Source organism: Anolis carolinensis, unplaced genomic scaffold, assembly GCF_035594765.1.
Source record: "Anolis carolinensis isolate JA03-04 unplaced genomic scaffold, rAnoCar3.1.pri scaffold_15, whole genome shotgun sequence".
NCBI lineage: Eukaryota > Metazoa > Chordata > Lepidosauria > Squamata > Dactyloidae > Anolis > Anolis carolinensis.
Genome location: NW_026943826.1, coordinates 10,664,223 through 10,681,240, shown reverse-complemented (window position 1 = coordinate 10,681,240; position 17,018 = coordinate 10,664,223). Strand labels below are relative to the sequence as shown.

General features: G+C 47.5%; 1 protein-coding gene across 10 annotated transcripts in view; it reads right to left on the bottom strand.

Moving 5' to 3' along the window:
• plch2 (phospholipase C eta 2) overlaps positions 1-17,018 on the bottom strand; it is a 157,696-nt gene that overhangs the window by 17,019 nt on the left and 123,659 nt on the right. For all 10 annotated transcript variants that reach the window (XR_010001384.1, XM_062965884.1, XM_062965883.1 and 7 more), the window contains 8 exons: positions 16,177-16,277; positions 15,880-15,977; positions 13,923-14,105; positions 13,374-13,481; positions 12,135-12,259; positions 9,315-9,399; positions 7,969-8,115; positions 4,494-4,573 (listed from right to left, as the gene is read on the bottom strand). Coding sequence is in view for 9 of the 10 variants with exons in the window: in XM_062965884.1 (XP_062821954.1) it covers positions 4,494-4,573; positions 7,969-8,115; positions 9,315-9,399; positions 12,135-12,259; positions 13,374-13,481; positions 13,923-14,105; positions 15,880-15,977; positions 16,177-16,277 (927 nt within the window). In the remaining variant the exon portion in view is untranslated. The remainder of the gene's footprint in view (positions 1-4,493; positions 4,574-7,968; positions 8,116-9,314; positions 9,400-12,134; positions 12,260-13,373; positions 13,482-13,922; positions 14,106-15,879; positions 15,978-16,176; positions 16,278-17,018) is intronic.

The window sequence follows — 17,018 nt, the reverse complement described above, 5'->3', positions numbered from 1 at the left end:
TCAGGATTCATTATAAACAAGGAAAAATCTAAGTTTTTAGTAAAAAAAAATATAGATGCTAAAAGCTGTAAGAAAACGCGAAAATGGCAGGAAAATATATTGCGAGCCTCCACCTTTGCCAAAGACGTGGCTCCGACACAAAGCAAAGAGAGAAATGAAGACAGAGCGAAGCCAAAGCGAGCCAAGTTTTGTTCTGTTTGACTTTCGAATGGCACCGAAGTCCGTGGAAGTTTGGGGAGAAGGAGGCACAAGAGGAGGGAAATCAAGGGCGACGTTAAAGTAGGTAACTTTTCCCCTCCTGGCTTCCCTTGTTCCGACGCGCTCGCATGCCTGGCCCCGCCGTCCGTGTTGCCGCGCAACGCTCCCCTTCTCCCGTCTCAGGATCCAGAGCATCTGGAGCTGGATGCTCCTGGGCAGCTTTGAACCCAGACAAGGCTCGCTTGTTCCTTTCCGGACGTTTTTTCCTGCCCTAATTACCATCTCCTGACACATTTCTTCGCCTTTAATGAGGACGGTGCAACAACAGCAGGAAGAAGCTTTGATTTTGGAGAAGACACATATCTGCTCGTGTGTGCGCCTTTCGGCACCACAGATGTCCCTCCTGTCCTTTCACTAATTGCTACGGTTGTGCTTTCGGGGTAAACCTTGACCCGTTTTGTGTCCCCCGATCCGTTTTTGGGAGCCTCCTGAAATAGGGAGGACAGATATCTGTTTTCGCTCTGGTTTTCTATCGGCCCATTTTAGGCATTTAAGCTCTACTCTGCTCTAGAGGAGAGGCGCTCAGCTGCAGACAGGCAGGCATACACTTTAGGGAGGCTTCTTCTTGGGTACTGAAAGATCTGTTTTCTATCAGCCCATTATGGGGCTTCCCAGGCTCTCTTTCCTATCATTTTAGTCATCTAAGCTGTTTTACTCTAGAGGAGAGGCGCTCAACTGCAGGCAGGTGCACATTTACCTGTTTCTACTCTAGAGGAGGCACTCAGCTGCAGGCAGGCGATTGCACTGGCCTGCATGCCACACATACTCTCTCTGAAGGCAAGGAGGCAAGTTCTGACTTTCTTACTCTAGAGGAGGCGCTTGGCTGCAGGCAGGGGCATGCGATGGGCCTGCAAGCCACATATGAACTCTATCAAGGCAAGGAGGAAAGTTCTGACCTTCTTAATCTAGAGGAGGCGCTTGTCTGCAGGCAGGCGATCGCACTGGGCCTGAATACCACACACACACTCTCTCAAGGCAAGGAGGCAAGTTCTGACTTTCTAACTCTAGAGGAGGCGCTTGGCTGCAGGCAGGCGATCACACTGGGCTTGCATGCCACACACACTCTCTCTCAAGGCAAGGAGGCAAGTTCTGACTTTTGTATTCTAGAGGAGGAGCTTGGCTGCAGGCAGGCCATCACACTGGGCCTGCACGCCACACCCACACTCTCTCTCAAGGCAAGGAGGCAAGTTCTGACTTTCTTACTCTAGAGCAGTGGTTCTCAACCTGTGGGTCCCCAGATATCTTGACCTTCAAATCCCAGAAATCCTAACAGCTGGTAAACTGGCTGGGGTTTCTGGGAGTTGTAGGCCAAAACACCTGGAGACCCACAGGTTGAGAACCACTGCTCTAGAGGAGTCACTTGGTTGCAGGCAGGGGTGTGCACTGGGCCTGCATGCCACACACACACATACTCTCTTTCCAAGGCAAGAAGGAACGTTCTCATTCTTACTCTATAGGAGGCGCTCAGCTGCAGGCAAGAGTATGCACTGGGCCTGCACGCCACACACACACACTTTTTTCCAAGGCAGGGAGGCAATTTCTCATTCTTACTCTATAGGAGGCGCTCAGCTGCAGGCAGAGGCATGCACTGGGCCTGCACGCCACACACACACACTTTTTTCCAAGGCAAAGAGGCAAGTTCTCATTCTTACTCTATAGGAGGTGCTCAGCAGCAGGAAGGAGCATGCACTGGGCCTGCACGCCACACGCACACACTTTTTTCCAAGGCAAAGAGGCAAGTTCTCATTCCTACTCTATAGGAGGCACTCAGCTGCAGGCAGAGGCATGCATTGGGCCTACACGCCACACACACATTCTCTCCTTCCAAAGCAAAGAAGCAGGCAAGAGTATGCACTGGGCCTGCACGCCACACACACACACTTTTTTCCAAGGCAGGGAGGCAATTTCTCATTCTTACTCTATAGGAGGCGCTCAGCTGCAGGCAGAGGCATGCACTGGGCCTGCACGCCACACACACACACTTTTTTCCAAGGCAAAGAGGCAAGTTCTCATTCTTACTCTATAGGAGGTGCTCAGCTGCAGGAAGGAGCATGCACTGGGCCTGCACGCCACACGCACACACTTTTTTCCAAGGCAAAGAGGCAAGTTCTCATTCCTACTCTATAGGAGGCACTCAGCTGCAGGCAGAGGCATGTGCTGGGCCTACATGCCACATAAGCACTCTCTCTTTCCAAGAAAAGAAGGAACGTTCTCATTCCTACTCTATAGGAGGCGCTCAGCTGCAGGCAGAGGCATGCATTGGGCCTACACGCCACACACACATTCTCTCCTTCCAAAGCAAAGAAGCATGGGGTGCCACGTGCTCACGAAAGCAGAGGGGGGCCAATTATCGGCTCCCATTTGCTTTCATGTCGAGCTGCTTTTCATAATAGCTTCCTGTTACATGTTCCCGAAGGTAACGAAAGTCACGAAAATACAGATGAAACAGAAAAAACTAATTTCACGCACAACTCTAATATATATTTATATGTGTGTGTGTGTAAATATATGCACATACATACACACATATATGAGATGTTGGACTCTGATGCTTCTCATGACCAACTTTTTTGAAAGGTCTAAACCAGGGACGGGCAAACTTTGGCCCTCCAGGTGTTTTGGACTCCAACTCCCACAATTCCTAACAGCCGGTAGGCTGTTAGGAATTGTGGGAGTTGGAGTCCAAAACCCCTGGAGGGCCGAAGTTTGCCCATTGCTAGTCTAAACACACAAACTATTCTAGATGATTGAACAGAACGAAGGAAGAATTGGTCTGATTCTTCTCGAAAGCTGCCGAAGCCAACGATCATTGCCATTACTTCTAGTAACCAACTCCAAAGACTAATTAACAACATTCGAAACAACACTTCCTTTTTCCTGGCTTCATCAGGCTGCCAGTTTCTTTGGATAATTCCACATTCTAGTATTTCCTGGAATACTTAAAAAGGTTGAACGGGTTTTGTGTCGTTCCTCTCACGGACACCAAAGGTCGCTGAGAATCCCGGTTCTTCCTGTTCGTAGTCTTTTGTAGTCTGCTAATTACAGCTTCCGTACATATCCCTGTCCATACGTACTAATGCCGGAGTAATATATTACTGTACAAGAAGCTACTGTTAGATGCGTATGTTGTAAGTAATACATTTCTGGGGGAATTAGTTACCGATTAGATGGCTAAATTGGCACTCTCGGAATTATTCGCACTCATAACACCCACTAATTGAATTTTGCAATTTCAATACATAATTTGCCACAGGAACTCCTGCGCCGTGCTCTCGCCTAATGTGTCACATCGCTCCTTGTTAAAATGCCGCTAGTATAAATATGCTTTGTTTAGTTGGCACGGCTCCGGAGAAAAGCACGATTCCCACTTGCCACAGCGGGTTTACTAATCGTCCAAAGAAAGCTGGACTTTGGCTCCTTATCTAACACCTTGGAGATGCGATTAGTTTACACATACCAAACTGCAAAGACAACTATTTGTTGCACATTATTTTATCGATGTGTTGACATTGCTTTGGTGCGAGAATCATTGAGAGAAATCTCAATACAAAGTCTTGAAGCAAAGTCCAGAATTGTATCATGCAACGGACAACATTCACCTGCTTTTGCTATGTGGCAGGCCCCATAACCCTTGTTGTATGAGTGGACAAACCGGGCTGTGGCGTAGCTGGTTAGTAGCCAGCTGCAATAACTCACTACTGAACAAGATCAAAGCCAGCCTGGGTCGGGGTGAGCTCCTGACCATTAATAGCCTAGCTCGGTGTTGACCTAAGCAACTCAAAAGACAGTTGCATCTGCCAAGTAGGAAATCTAACTAATTTACAACACCATGAATCCTTCAGAATGAGGAAGTACTCCCTAAAAACATTTTTAAAAAAAAGAATGAGGAAGTACTCCCAACAAGGGCTCGGGTGTCACAGTGGATGATGAAGAAGCAGCTCCCCCTATGTCCGAAATCGAGCAAACCCTCATGAAGCTGGAAAATGTTAAATTGCCTCTGTGTCTGTCTAGATCTGTCGTATGTCTAATGGCACTGAATGTTTGCCACTTATACGTGCATCATTTTGAGAAATTATTTTGCCATTGCTGCACACACCAGCTCACAACTCACAAAGCGATAGGATTCATGTCGCTGAACAAGACCTGTAAGTTCTCAAATATCCGGTCATCCTCTTACCAAATGCTTCCCAACAGAAGACACACATCCTCCTGACTCAGAACACAGAATTACTCACCTTACCACATATGTCATTGACAGCTACGTGAACAAAGATGGACGCCTCTTCCATGCCTTCCAAGTAGACATGCCGATAGCCTGAAAACACATGGAAGCAGAGCAAGAAGGTGAGTGGCATTTTGTGTTGTCAAATAGGATAAGAGCCGGCTGCAATAAATCACTACGTGAGTTCGAAGCCAGCCCGAGTCGGATCGAGCTCCCGATCATTAATAGCCTAACCCGCTGTTGACCTGTGCAGCTCAAAAGACAGTTGCATCTGTCGAGTAGGAAATTTAGGTACCGCTTTATGCAGGGAGGCGAATTTAACTAATCCGTAGATAACCATAAAACTTTCCAGCAGTGTGCAGAAGAATAAGGAAGTACTACCACTCTGATAGCCTTTTAATTTGGTGTACGTTGGAAAAGAGGTAGTCTTATACGGAGAGGTAGTCTTATACGGCGAGGTAGTCTTATACGACGAGTATGTGGTTTTTATGACTTGCTTTTATTGTCTGATTATTGGTTTTATTGGTTTTATTGTTCTGTTCGGGCTTGGCCCCATGTAAGCCGCCCTGAGTCCCTTCGGGGAGATGCGGCGGGGTATAAGAATAAAATTATTATTATTATTATTATTATTATTATTATTATTATTAGTATTATTATTATTATTATTATTACCCAAACTCTAAATTTTAACTGGAAAAGTTGGGGGTCGTCTTATCCGCCAGTAAACCCGGCACATTATACCTTTCTGCTACCTTTCTATTTGGTTGGAAAGAGACCCGTTTCCATTCTTCTCGTATTATCGCTGTCGTCAATCTCGGCATTTCTAATAGATTCCCTGCTCCCTTGGATGCCCTTATTAATTTCGTAGTTGGAACTTCTTTCAATTTTTTTTTTTTGGATCCTTTCCTCTTCTTGAAAGCATTTTTTTACTTGCCAAATTCTCTCCTCCTTTGAAGAAGACGGAGAAGAAGGAGGAGGGGAAAATAACAACAACACAGGGCGCTTTTATCACAAAAATAATGAAGGGGTGGAGGATGTACCGAGTGTTAAAAACCCCCGGATTTTTAAGATACTCCGTCACCAGCCCGTTTTTAACATTACAGACTAATTGCAGCTGCTGGTGAACTGCCAACACAAAAAAACGAGCCCAAAAGAAGCTCTGGTTGCTTTCGAAAAGGCTTTGAAGCTTCCCCTATTGACTTTGAGATCCCTCCCATGGAGTTGTGCATATTGGAAGCTGTGAAATGCAATCACCGCCAACTACCAAACGCCCATCATTATAATTTACGGTGGGAGGGAAGGAAGGGGGAGCACGGGACACGTATGTTGTACAGAGCCCTGAAAGGAGTCACGTATGGAGGTGGATCTCCTCTTCATGGTAAGGATATTGCTTTAGTTTTCCCCGGTCTCTACTGGAATGAATAAAGACTATTCACTTACACGTGAAATAAACAAAGAATGTGAATGACAGGGTTGCTGTGAGTTTTCTGGACTGTGTGGCCACATTCCAGAAGCATTCTCTCCTGACGTTTCGCCCACATCTATGGCAGGCATCCTCCATTTGGCGGGAAGCCTTAGCATTGAACGGTTGTGTTGTTAAAGCACGAAGTATGGAACCCTGCGCAGACAGGGAAGCCTTAGCATTGAACGGTTGTGTTGTTAAAGGGCGAAGTATGGAACCCTGCGCAGACGGGGAAGCCTTAGCATTGAACGGTTGTGTTTGTTAAAGCGCGAAGTATGGAACCCTGCGCAGACGGGGAAGCCTTAGCATTGAACGGTTGTGTTGTTAAAGGGCGAAGTATGGAACCCTGCGCAGACGGGGAAGCCTTAGCATTGAACGGTTGTGTTGTTAAAGGGCGAAGTATGGAACCCTGCGCAGACGGGGAAGCCTTAGCATTGAACGGTTGTGTTGTTAAAGGGCGAAGTATGGAATCCTGCGCAGACGGGGAAGCCTTAGCATTGAATGGTTGTGTTGTTAAAGGGCGAAGTATGGAACCCTGCGCAGACGGGGAAGCCTTAGCATTGAACAGTTGTGTTGTTAAAGGGCGAAGTATGGAATCCTGCGCAGACGGGGAAGCCTTAGCATTGAACGGTTGTGTTGCTAAAGTGCGAAGTATGGAACCCTGCGCAGACGGGGAAGCCTTAGCATTGAACGGTTGTGTTGTTAAAGGGCGAAGTATGCAACCCTGCGCAGACGGGGAAGCCTTAGCATTGAACGGTTGTGTTGTTAAAGGGCGAAGTATGGAACCCTGCGCAGACGGGGAAGCCTTAGCATTGAACGGTTGTGTTGTTAAAGGGCGAAGTATGGAACCCTGCGCAGACGGGGAAGCCTTAGCATTGAACGGTTGTGTTGTTAAAGGGCGAAGTATGCAACCCTGCGCAGACGGGGAAGCCTTAGCATTGAACGGTTGTGTTGTTAAAGGGCGAAGTATGGAACCCTGCGCAGACGGGGAAGCCTTAGCATTGGACGGTTGTGTTGTTAAAGTGAAAAGTATGGAACCCTGCGCAGACGGGGAAGCCTCAGCATTGAACGGTTGTGTTGTTAAAGCGCGAAGTATGGAACCCTGCGCAGACAGTTAGTCAATGCGGCTTAGGCAACGTGCAGTCACTGAATTTTTCACAGCAGAAGGTGTCACCCCAAAGGAGATTCATCAGAGAATGCAAGTTGTTTATGGTGATTGTGTTGCTGTGGACAAGTCTTAATAATAATAATAAGAAGAAGAAGAAGAAGAAGAAGAAGAAGAAGAAGAAGAAGAAGAAGAAGAAGAGGAGGAGGCCGGATGTCCATCTGTTAGGAATGTTTTGAATGCGATTTCCTGCTTCTTGGCAAGGGGTTGGACTGGATGGCCCATGAGGTCTCTTCCAGTTCTATGATTCTAATATAATAATAATAATTATTATTATTATTTATTTATTTATTTATTTATTTATAACCCGCCTCCATCTCCCCGAGGGGACTCGGAGAGGTTCACATGGGGACCGAGCCCAAGAATCAGCAGATAAAAACAGAGCACAATAACAGCATATATAATTAAAACAATAAAATAAACGTTCATAAAATACATCTTCATAGGGACCTCCAGACGTAGCTATGCTCAGACATGGATCAAGGAACATGAAAAGCATGGCAGAATAATCTAATCGGAGAAGTCAGCCATAGCAGAGCACTTGATGGACCAACCTGGACACAGGATATTGTTGTTGTTGTTGTTAAGGAACGGTTGCTTACCTGTAACCGTATTTCTTCGAGTGGTCACCTCTGAATGCGATTTCACAGAGACCACGATGAAGAAATCGAGTTTGTAAAAAGTGCGGAAACTTTTTGAAGAACCCTCGTATTTCTGCTATGTGAAAGGGCCCTTAAAGTCGGAATATTATTGTGCATTGCGTTATGCTAACTAACAAGGAACCTGGCAAGAAACCTTCCTTCACCAATGTCATCTACATTCTGTATTCAAACACAACGGCAACAAGCCCCACCACCTCACCTGGCATCATGCTTGTAAACGATATCGTTCGCTGTCCGATAAAATCCCTCCCAATGGGATCGTGATCCCACACCAGGAACCGAATCAATGCAATCTCCGGCATGCAGATGGTGAACACCAGGGTTTCTTCCCACATTGGATTGAAACCTGCAAAGCAGACAGCTTTATTGTGTCTGGGAAGACAAATGCTGGAGCAAACGCAATTAATACTAGCAGCCTGCCTATGAAAGGATCCCCCATGCCATATGTATATGAACATTAGCAAAAAGGAAAATCTCAAATGGAAGGGATGTTCATGCAATGCTGTGGCGCAGACGGGAGAGCAATGAGTCACTGACCAGGAGGTCATAAGTTCGAGGCCCGCTCGGAGCTATGTTTGTTTGTCTTTGTCCTGTGTTAAAAAGGCATTGAATGTTTGCCTAATATGTGTAATGTGATCCGCCCTGAGTCCCCTTCGGGGTGAGAAGGGCGGAATATAAATGATGTAAATAAATAAATAAATAAATAAATAAATACATTGAGTGTAGGTATAGGACTCTTAAAATAGTTTTAGTCGGATCTACAACAAGCAAAATACTCAGATCTTGATTAATCGAGAATTGACAAATCCATGGACAATATAGAAAGGAACCACAAGGATGTTTCTAATGGTGACAGAGGCATGAAAAGCGCAATAGGGGCCGAAAAGGGCATCAAAAGAGTAAATATAAAATCTAGAGACTAAAACATTTTGCAGATGATACAATGGTAGTTCTAAAAGATCCACTGTATACAATCTAGAGACTAAAACATTTGCAGATGATACAATGGTAGTTCTAAAAGATCCACAAGTGGGATTTTGAACTCTACTTTGAAAGCTCTTTTGTTTGTGACAGAAACGGCAGATGACTAATTCGCAATATAGAAAAAGCATTTGACAACTTAACCTGGGATTTTACGATGCAAGCACACCATATGGGAGACCAATATATAAAAACAATAAGAACTATATAAAATATCAATATGCACAGGGGGGAAAAGAAATGGCAGGTGACTAATTAGCAATATAGAAAAAGCATTTGACAACTTAAACTGGGATTTTACGAAAAAAAGTTCTGCAAGCACACGATATGAGAGACCAATATATAAAAACAATAAGAGCGATATAAAAAGATCAATATGCACAGGGGAAAAAAGAAATGGCAGGTGACTAATTAGCGATATAGAAAAAGCATTTGACAACTTAAACTGGGATTTTATGATAAAAACAATAAGAACGATATACAAAGATCAATATGCACAGGGGGGAAAAAGAAATGGCAGATGACATGCTGAATGATCTGAAGAGAGAACGAGAGGAGTCCTACCGTTGTCATCCACAACTCTCGTCTGCTCTTTACAGCAGTCCACCGGCAAACCGATTAGCTCCACTTCCACAAACGGGTCGATAATCTGAAAATACATAAACACATTTTGTGAATGAAAAATAATTTTATCAGTTGTAGTATTTACTAGAGTTTTACATAGAAGCCGTTTCATTCTTTCATTCCTTTGGGAGCACATAATGGGAAGGCCCCTCCCCCTACGAAAATCATCTCGACATGAAAACAAGCACGAGCCAAACCCAGCTCTTTGCCTGCTTTAATCTTTTTTAATAATCCCCAAGCAAACAAAAATTTGCCTGGGAAGTCCTCTCACCATAACGGGCCGATAGAAAATAGATCTTTCGGCATCCCAGAGCGAAAACAGTTATCTGCCTGCAGCTGAGCACCTCGCCTCTAGAGTAGAGAAACAGGTAAACAGGTAAGAAAACCTCCTTAACATTCACACCTGCCTGCAGCTGAGCGCCTCTCCTCTAGAGTGCAGAAACGGGTGAGAAAACCTCCTTAACATGCACACCTGCCTGCAGCTGAGCGCCTCTCCTCTAGAGCACAAACAGCTTAAATGCCTATGATGGGAAGGGGAGCCTGGGAAGACCTCTCACCATAACGGGCCAATAGAAAGTAGATCTTTCGGCATCCCAGAGCGAAAACAGTTATCTGCCTGCAGCTGAGCACCTCGCCTCTAGAGTAGAGAAACAGGTAAACAGGTAAGAAAACCTCCTTAACATTCACACCTGCCTGCAGCTGAGCGCCTCTCCTCTAGAGTGCAGAAACGGGTGAGAAAACCTCCTTAACATGCACACCTGCCTGCAGCTGAGCGCCTCTCCTCTAGAGCACAAACAGCTTAAATGCCTATGATGGGAAGGGGAGCCTGGGAAGTCCTCTCACCATAACGGGCCAATAGAAAGTAGATCTTTCGGCATCCCAGAGCGAAAACAGTTATCTGCCTGCAGCTGAGCACCTTGCCTCTAGAGTAGAGAAACAGGTAAACAGGTAAGAAAACCTCCTTAACATGCACACCTGCCTGCAGCTGAGCGCCTCTCCTCTAGAGTGAAGAAACAGGTAAGAAAACCTCCTTAACATGCACACCTGCCTGCAGCTGAGCGCCTCTCCTCTAGAGTGCAGAAACAGGTAAGAAAAGCTCCTTAACATTCACACCTGCCTGCAGCTGAGCGCCTATCCTCTAGAGCAGAATAGCTTAAATATCTAAAATGATGGAAAAGGGAGCCTGAGAAGTCCTCTGACTATAATGGGCCAATAGAAAACAGACTTTTCGGCATCCCAGAGTGAAAACAGATATCTGCCTGCAGCTGAGCGCCTCTCCTCTCGAGCAGAATAGCTTAAATACCTAAAATGATGGAAACGGGGGCTTGGAAAGTCCTCTGACTATAATGGGCCAATAGAAAACAGACTTTTCAGCATTCAGCCAAATATCATCCCAAATACTTATTTTCTGTCTCCATCCCAAGCTTGTTTTGTTGCGTTCTGCTTCATATAGAGACCAAATATTCCTACAAGTCAAAACAAAATGACCTCGCAGCCACAGAGTGGAGATCCGACACTGTTTTTCCTTTGGCAGATCGGCTCGTAGCTGCGGGTGGGGACCAGAAGCCACCCACAGAGCCCTTTCCCAGTTTTCCAACCACAGGACTGGGGGATGGTGGACGGACTTTGTACAAACAGATTCCAGGAGGGGCTCCAGAGGAAGTCCCATCCATCTTGGCTGACAATCCCAGAAGCTTTGTGGGTTTTAACAACCTCCTTTGGAGGTTTTCTTTCTTTCTTTCCAGAGAGGTGACATGAATAGGGACCCTGTTGAATGGATGGAGCGTCTTGGCAGGGCTCAACCATCTCCCCAAAGGCGCCCCGCGGACAATAAACCACACTTGGCTCTTTCCGCGCGGCGAGAAAAAGAGCCGAGCACCTGCTCGTCTTGAAGAAAGAAACACGTTACATAATCCGTTCGAAACGGAGCCGTAGTCTCCTTCTCCCTCTGCAGTCAGAAGGGATATTTCAAACTATCTACAGCCTTTTAGGAGCAAATTCCAAGTGGTAAAGACATAGTCTCTGTCACCCTTTGTTTCTCTCTGGGTAGCTGTGTTCAGATGTCACAGTAAACAGGATTAAACAACGGCAGCAAAACTTTGAGTTGCTGCAAACAAGGGAGCACATTGGAGCAGGTTGCCCGATTGTATGGCTCGTGGTTGACTTTCTGTCAACGGCTTGTTTGGTGCAATGGCCGGACCTGGCTTGAGTGTTTCTGAACAAGTCAGTATCAGGAGATTCTAATGATTCTGTCCTATCACAAAAGCAGCAAACCACCTCTATAGAGCCCCTGATTTGATCCCAGAGCGAAAACAGATATCTGCCTGCAGCTGAGCACCTCTCCTCTTGAGAAACAGGTAAGAAGCCTCCTTAAAGCGCATGCCTGCCTGCAGCTGAGCACCTCTCCTCTAAAGTAGAAATAGTTTAAATGCCTATGACGGGAAGAGGAGCCCCTGATTTGATCCCAGAGCGAAAACAGATATCTGCCTGCAGCTGAGCACCTCTCCTCTTGAGTAGAGAAACAGGTAAGAAGCCTCCTTAAAGTGCACACATGCCTGCAGCTGAGCGCCTCTCTTCTAGAGTAGAGAAACAGGTAAGAAGCCTCCTTAAAGTGCATGCCTGCCTGCAGCTGAGCGCCTCTCTTCTAGAGTAGAGAAACAGGTAAGAAGCCTCCTTAAAGCGCATGCCTGCCTGCAGCTGAGCACCTCTCCTCTCAAGAAACAGGTAGGAAGCCTCCTTAAAGTGCCCCTGTCTCCATACCTCGCCCCTGTCTCCAAGCATGGAATCCCGAGGCTTTGGGAGCTGCTGTCCACTGATAATTCTTAACACAAGCTGCTTCTTCATCTGGCCAAGCAGAGGATCTTCAGAATTTGGGTTGAAGGTACCTGTTTACAAAGCAAATACAGAATGAGACGAGCTATGACTTGTCAAAGGCTTCCATGACTGGAATCACTGAGTTACTGTGAGTCAGAAGCATTCTCTCCTGACATTTCACCCACATCGACGGCAAGCATCCTCAGAGGTTGTGCTAGGGGTGGGGGTGGGGCCTCCCAAGAGCCCGAGACAGGGCTGAGCCTCTATATTTCTCCTGAGAGGCCTTTTAGGACTAAAGGGTGGAGCTAGGGGTGGGGGTGGGGCCTCTTCCCAAGAGCCCAAGACAGGGCTGAGCCTCTATATCTCTCCTGAGAGGCCTTTTAGGACTAAAGGGCAGGGCTAGGGGTGGGGGCGGGGCCTCCTTCCAAGAGCGCGAGACAGGGCTGAGCCTCTATATTTCTCCTGAGAGGCCTTTTAGGACTAAAGGGCAGGGCTAGGGGTGGGGGTGGGGCCTCTTCCCAAGAGCCCGAGACAGGGCTGAGCCTCTATATTTCTCCTGAGAGGCCTTTTAGGACTAAAGGACGAGGCTAGGAGTGTGGGCGGGGCCTCTTCCAAGAGCGTGAGACAGGGCTGAGCCTCTATATTTCTCCTGAGAGGCCTTTTAGGACTAAAGGACAAGGCTAGGAGTGTGGGCGGGGCCTCTTCCAAGAGCGTGAGACAGGGCTGAGCCTCTATATTTCTCCTGAGAGGCCTTTTAGGACTAAAGGGTGGGGGTAGGGTGTGGGCGGGGCCTCTTCCAAAGAGCACAAGACAGGGCTGAGCCTCTATATCTCCCCTGAGGCACTTGTTAGAACACGGGAGCGGGAAGAGGCCCCGCCCCCTCCTCTAGCCCCGCCCCCTGTGTCCAAGACAGGGATAGATGCTCAGCCCTGCCTCAGAGCTCATAACTTCACCCATCCCAGTCCTGGCCGCCCATTTGTGCCCCGCCCACCTCCGCTCGCAGCCCTGCATCTTGGACTAGGGGAGAGGCTCAGCCCCGCCCTCTTGAGAAGGAGCCACGCCCACCCCTCTAAGCCACGCCCCCTTTCCAGCAGGCCAAATAAGTTTGGGAACCTATGCCTAGAGTAAGTGGCGCTTGGCTGCAGGCCCTGCCTCTATGAGAACAGAGCTCAACCCTTTCCTTACCTTGACACATACACGTGGGCTTGAGGACGTAGCCACAATTCCCATTGGCATTGAACTTGGCGCGGTTGAGCTGAAGCATCCTCCCTTCCGACTGGTAGTTTAGCGCCACTGAAACATTCATGGTGGGAGGAAAAAAGCAGGTAAGTGGCAGTCGGCATTGCTCACGCACAACTGTCAGGCTCGGAATGAAAGGCAGGCACTTCAGAGAGCACACATGATGAAAAGAATACTTGACATCAAATGCCACAAAGCACCGAGAAATCAGAGAGAGATTAAGCGAGAGAGAGAATGATTTTTTTAAAATTCTTCTGTGGAAAAACCTATATAACATCTTGCTACCTTTCTCACTTGAAGGAACAGAACTGAATCATCCCACGGCAAAGAGTCACAGCAAGCAGATGGAGAGAGCTGAGCATCCACTCCCACTCCCCGATCCTCGGAGAAAACAGTGGGCTAAAGCTTGCAGAAATGCTTTAAAAACGAGGATCTGTCATCTTCTGACTGGGAACAAATACCCGTTTGGACATCACACGGTCCAAATTCCCTTACCCAGCTGGCAGCCCGCATTCCAGAAAGGTTGTGGATTATAATTGCTGGAGTCCACACGGTAGGAAGAAGGATAGATTCGGGACAGCTGGTGCTGGTTGAAGCGCAGGTACTGAGCTGGTTTCTGCTGGAGGATCTGGTGGGCCTTGGTTTCGCTGAAGGACGAAACTTGCCAACTGGAAGAGACTGTGAAGAAATGGAAATGGGTCTTTTTTCTATATTTCATTTCCCTATTAGAGTTGTCTGCGAAATTCGTTTCTACTGCTTCTTTCGTTTTTTTCGGGAGCATGAAACGAGAAACTGCCTCCCTGCACAAAAATCAGATCCCGGCTCCAACCCTGATTTTGCTGGCAGCCGAGCGAGAAACAGAGCGCAGAAAGAACACAGCCCTGCCAGTACCTGCAGCCGAGCGCTTCTCACTCTAGTTGCAGGCACTGGCAGGTATACACGCTTTCTGGGCCTGCACACCACACATGCACTCTCTTTCCAAGGAGAATGCATGTGTGGAGTGGCGTGCAGGAAGGCCCGGAAAGCATGGAGGCCTGCCAGTACCTGCAGCCGAGCGCCTCTTACTCTACAGTGCATGCTTTCCGGGCTGGCAGGCCACACATGCACTCTCTTTCCAAGGAGAATGCATGTGAGGTGTGGCATGCAGGAAGGCCCGGAAAGCATGGAGGCCTGCCAGTACCTGCAGCCGAGCGCCTCTTACTCTACAGTGCATGCTTTCCGGGCTGGCAGGCCACACATGCACTCTCTTTCCAAGGAGAATGCATGTGTGGTGTGGTGTGCAGGAAGGCCCGGAAAGCATGGAGGCCTGCCAGTACCTGCAGCCGAGCGCCTCTTACTCTACAGTGCATGCTTTCCGGGCTGGCAGGCCACACATGCACTCTCTTTCCAAGGAGAATGCATGTGAGGTGTGGCATGCAGGAAGGCCCGGAAAGCATGGAGGCCTGCCAGTACCTGCAGCCGAGCGCCTCTTACTCTACAGTGCATGCTTTCCGGGCTGGCAGGCCACACATGCACTCTCTTTCCAAGGAGAATGCATGTGTGGTGTGGTGTGCAGGAAGGCCCGGAAAGCATGGAGGCCTGCCAGTACCTGCAGCCGAGCGCTTCTCACTCTAGTTGCAGGCACTGGCAGGCACACACACTTTCTGGGCCTGCACAACACACATGCACTCTCTTTCCAAGGAGAATGCATGTGTGAAGTGGCGTGCAGGAAGGCCCGGAAAGCATGCAGGCCTGCCAGTATCTGCAGCCGAGCACCTCTTACTCTACAATAAGAGGCGCTTGGCTGCAGGCACTGGCAAATTGCACATGCTTTCCAGGCCTGCATGCCACACATGCCCTCTCTTTCTAAGGAGAATGTGTGTGTAGCGTGGCGTGCAGGCAGGCCAGGAAAGTGCACGTGCCTGTCGGTATCTGCAGCTGAGCGCCTCCTACAGAGTACAAACAGCAGGTAAGCCTCCTTTAAGCCTCCTTAAAGCTCCAACCCCACTTTCATCAGAAGCCAAGCAGGAAAGAGTGTGTGTGTGTGTGGCAAGTGGGAAAGAGAGTGTGAGTGTGTGTTACTTTAGAGTAAGTGGTGCTTGGCTGCAGGCACTGGCAGGCGCACACACTTTCTGAGCCTGTATGCCACACATGCACTCTCTTTCCAAGGAGAATGCATATGTGGAGTGGTGTGCAGGAAGGCCCAGAAAGCACACAGGCTTGCTAGTGCCTGCAGTTGAGCACCTATAACTCTAGAGTAAGAAGCGCTTGGCTGCAGGCACTGGCAGGTGTGCACACTTTCTGGGCCTGCAAGCCACACATGCACTCTCTTTCAAAGCCTGCTTCCAACAGGGCTTCCATCCATGGAGTCAATGGCCCTTATGGTTTCCAAGTAAACATGAACATAATTAAGCTGCAGGCGAGCCAAATAATTAATCTTGTATTTTAAATTAAAAATAATAATGTAACCTACTTTCAGATTCGACATCAAAGCTCCCGACGGATTTGGTATACTTCACCAGGTCTGACAACGCCCGTGACAATTTCATGGTCTTCTTCTGCCGGTTGGTTCTGGGAAGAGAAAATGAAGAGTTTCATTCACCAATGACATTCGTGATATCAGTAAATCCAGCAGACCCTCCTGCCATCCCTATACCTTGTTCTTTCTCCATCTGGTAAAAAAAAAAAGCTTTTAGATCAAGTCGCTCGCCCATGTTCGCAGACAGATCAAATCAAAGAAGAACATTAACCACAACGCATTGCCACTTACTTGCTGTAATGCACGGAGCCTCTAGCTATGTTCCCTTGACAGTCGGAATCATCCTCACCGTCTTCCGGACTGGAAGCTCTTTTGAGCTTGCTTCCTTTTTTCTGCGAAAATGAGAGGGAGATAAGTAGGATGACAACAAGCTGCACTTGTTCGTATCGAGATGTTAAACTGGGTACAGAACTGGGATGTACCTTCAAGGACATGTACACTGGCCAACACACACTTTGGTGCCTCAAATGTTAATCTCGTTTTGGGGTTTATTTCAACTGCTGATTCCAGAAATTGTACCAGATTCCCCCTATCAGCTCTAGTTTTTGAGATACAGAACATGTGGCATCTACCAGTTGTACCTTCAAAGGACACGTGCAGTCCATTACACTGGTCAACACACACTTTTGTGTCTCAAATGTTAGTCTCGTTTTGGGGTCTATTTCAACTGCTGATTCCAGAAATTGTACCAGATTCCCTCTATCAGCTCTAGTTTTTGAGATACAGAACATGTGGCATCTACCAGTTGTACCTTCAAAGGACACGTGCAGTCCATTACATTGGCCAACACATACTTTTGTGTCTCAAATGTTAGTCTCGTTTTGGGGTCTATTTCAACTGCTGATTCCACAAATTGTACCAGATTCCCTCTATCAGCTCTAGTTTTTGAGATACAGAACATGTGGCATCTACCAGTTGTACCTTCAAAGGACATATGCAGTCCATTACACTGGTCAACACACACTTTGGTGTCTCAAATGTTAGTCTCGTTTTGGGGTCTATTTGAACCGCTGACTCCATAAATTGCACCAGTTTCCCCCTATCAGCTCTAGTTTTTGAGATACAGAACATGT